Raw genomic sequence first — 2,410 nt, 5'->3', positions numbered from 1 at the left:
GGGGGGCGCGCCGCCCTAGCGTGTGGCCCCCTCGGCCAGCCTCTGACGCCCCCCTCTGGATTACCTAAGGGTTTCGATCTAAAAACGCGAGACGAGAAGTCGAAGTCGCCAGAAACCATCCAGTACGCCGCCACCGTCGCGAAACTCCGTCTCGGGACCAGAAACTCCGTTCCGGCACTCCGCCGGGACGGGGAATTGGAGGAGATCATCGCCATCATCACCACCGACACCTCTCCATCGACCAGCAATGTTTCCCCCATCCATGTGTGAGTAATTCCCCCGCTGTAGGCTGAAGGGGATGGTAGGGATTGGATGAGATTGGTCATGTAATAGCATAAGATTGTTAGGGCATAGTGCCTAGTGTCCGTAATTGGTACTTTGATGATATTGTTGCAACTTGTTATGCTTAATGCTTGTCACTAGGGCCCGAGTGCCATGATCTCAGATCTGAACATGTTATTGTTTCATGATGATATGCATTGTTTTATGATCTTACCTGCAAGTTGTATACATATGTCGATGTCCGGAACCCGAGGCCCCAAAGTGACAGAAATTGGGACAACCGAAGGGGAAGGCAGTGATGTGAGGATCACATGTGTTCACGGAGTGTTAATGCTTTGCTCCGGTACTCTATTAAAAGGAGTACCTTAATTTCCAGTTGATTCCCTAGAGGCCCGGCTGCCACCGGCTGGTAGGACAAAAGATGTTGTGCAAGTTTCTCATTGCGAGCACGTACGACAATATACGGAACACATGCCTATGGATTGCTTAGTACTTGGACACCGCTTTATTATTATCTGCAAATGCCCTGCTTTGATTGTTACATGAGTTTCTCTCATCCATGCAACGCCCGTCATCCATCCCTGTGCCTACAGTATTTTAATCCTGCTGCTTACTATAATCACTACTGCTGTCTTTGTTACTATGCTGCTGTTATTTCACTATCTTGCTATAAACCTCATTACTGATAAACTCTTGCGAGCAAGTCTATTTCCAGGTGCAGCTGAATTGACAACTCCGCTGTTAAGGCTTTCAAGTATTCTTTGGCTCCCCTTGTGTCGAATCAATAAATTGGGTTTTACTTCCCACGAAGACTGTTGTGATCCCCTATACTTGTGGGTCATCAGCTGCCGCCGGCCTCATCATTGTCGGCCATGTTAGAACTAAGTAGGAAAAAATGCATAAAGTTAGCGCAAAATTCCACAGAAAAATTGGGCATGACCTATGCTAATTTATGGACATATGAGTGCCCCATTTTCACCGAAACGGAAATGAATCAAAATTTCGGCGATAATGGGCAACTCAGTCGATCCCTGCACAAGAATATGACACTATATACACCAGGAAAACAATCCACCAGCTGAGCCCCATGGCACATACACAATTGTTCCTCCATATACACCATATGCATCAGCTAACCATGGGCAGTACAGGAAGCAGCAAGCAGCAAGCAGCGTCAAGCAGCAAGCAGCAAGAAGCTAGCAGCAACAAGCACCATCAGCACCAACAGCAAGCACCATCAGCACTAGTAGCACCAGCAGCAAGCACTAGTAGCACCAGCAGCAAGCACCAGGAGCACCAACAGCAAGCACCATCAGCACCGGCAGCAAGCACTAGATGTCATGTAAAATATGAACGAAGTGAAGACGAGCTACAAACAATTTGAGCATATCCATGATTACCATGACATTAAGTCATGCACAACTCTGCCTAAAATCGGAACAATGCTGCACACCAATACAAATGAGTGCACTTTGTTTCCAGAGGAACAAATAAATGGTGGCACGCTGGCCACTGAGGAGTGGTCAGCAGTGGCATCTAAACCCACCAAGATGGTGCTTCAGTCTCATCCAATTGGGCGGGGACATTCTGTAAGCAACCAAGCATCAAGGCGGAGGAGGTGGGGGTAGCACGAACCTGGTGGGAGGGACTGCTTGAGCTTGTTGGCCTTGTCGGCGTCGAAGACGCAGAGGGTGTACAGGTACCTGGAGCAGCGCACCTTGAACTTGACGGCGTCCTTGGTCCTCTTGATCCGCACCGACCGCGCGTCCTTCCGGCGCGCCGTCAGCAGGAAGTCCTTGATCTCGTGGATCTGCTTCGGCTGCGGAAGCAAAGAACGGATTCGTTACCACACCATCAAGCAATCCATTCGCTACGACAGAAAGAGAGATCCAAGGGAAACAAACAAAATGTTCATGGTACTGTGGAGTTCAAACAGAGAAGCTTTCTTTTTTTCACCTTTAGGGAAACAGAGATATGAAAAATAATAGCACATGTAAGTTGTTTAACTTATATATCAATTGGTTTTACTGAAAATAGGCCAAAACAGAACATGGTGGTTTTACTGAATTTTTTTTACACTTGTTACAATAACTCTCTCTCTCACTCTCTACATACATCTGATACGCGT

The 2,410-nt window shown here is 47.5% G+C and overlaps 1 protein-coding gene across 1 annotated transcript; it reads right to left on the bottom strand.

The window, feature by feature from the left end:
• Positions 1–1,846: 1,846 nt before the first annotated feature.
• On the bottom strand, positions 1,847–2,125 carry LOC127336059 (large ribosomal subunit protein eL38z/eL38y-like; the record flags this gene model as incomplete). The annotated part of the gene is made up of 1 exon (XM_051362824.2): positions 1,847–2,125. A coding segment is annotated over one exon (279 nt), but the record flags the coding sequence as incomplete, so codon positions are not given.
• Positions 2,126–2,410: the final 285 nt, after the last annotated feature.

The sequence above is a fragment of the Lolium perenne genome, chromosome 1 (genome assembly GCF_019359855.2).
Source record: "Lolium perenne isolate Kyuss_39 chromosome 1, Kyuss_2.0, whole genome shotgun sequence".
Classification (NCBI taxonomy): domain Eukaryota; kingdom Viridiplantae; phylum Streptophyta; class Magnoliopsida; order Poales; family Poaceae; genus Lolium; species Lolium perenne.
The sequence above is the reverse complement of the archived record's forward strand: the minus strand, read 5'-3'. Positions and strand labels throughout refer to the sequence as shown.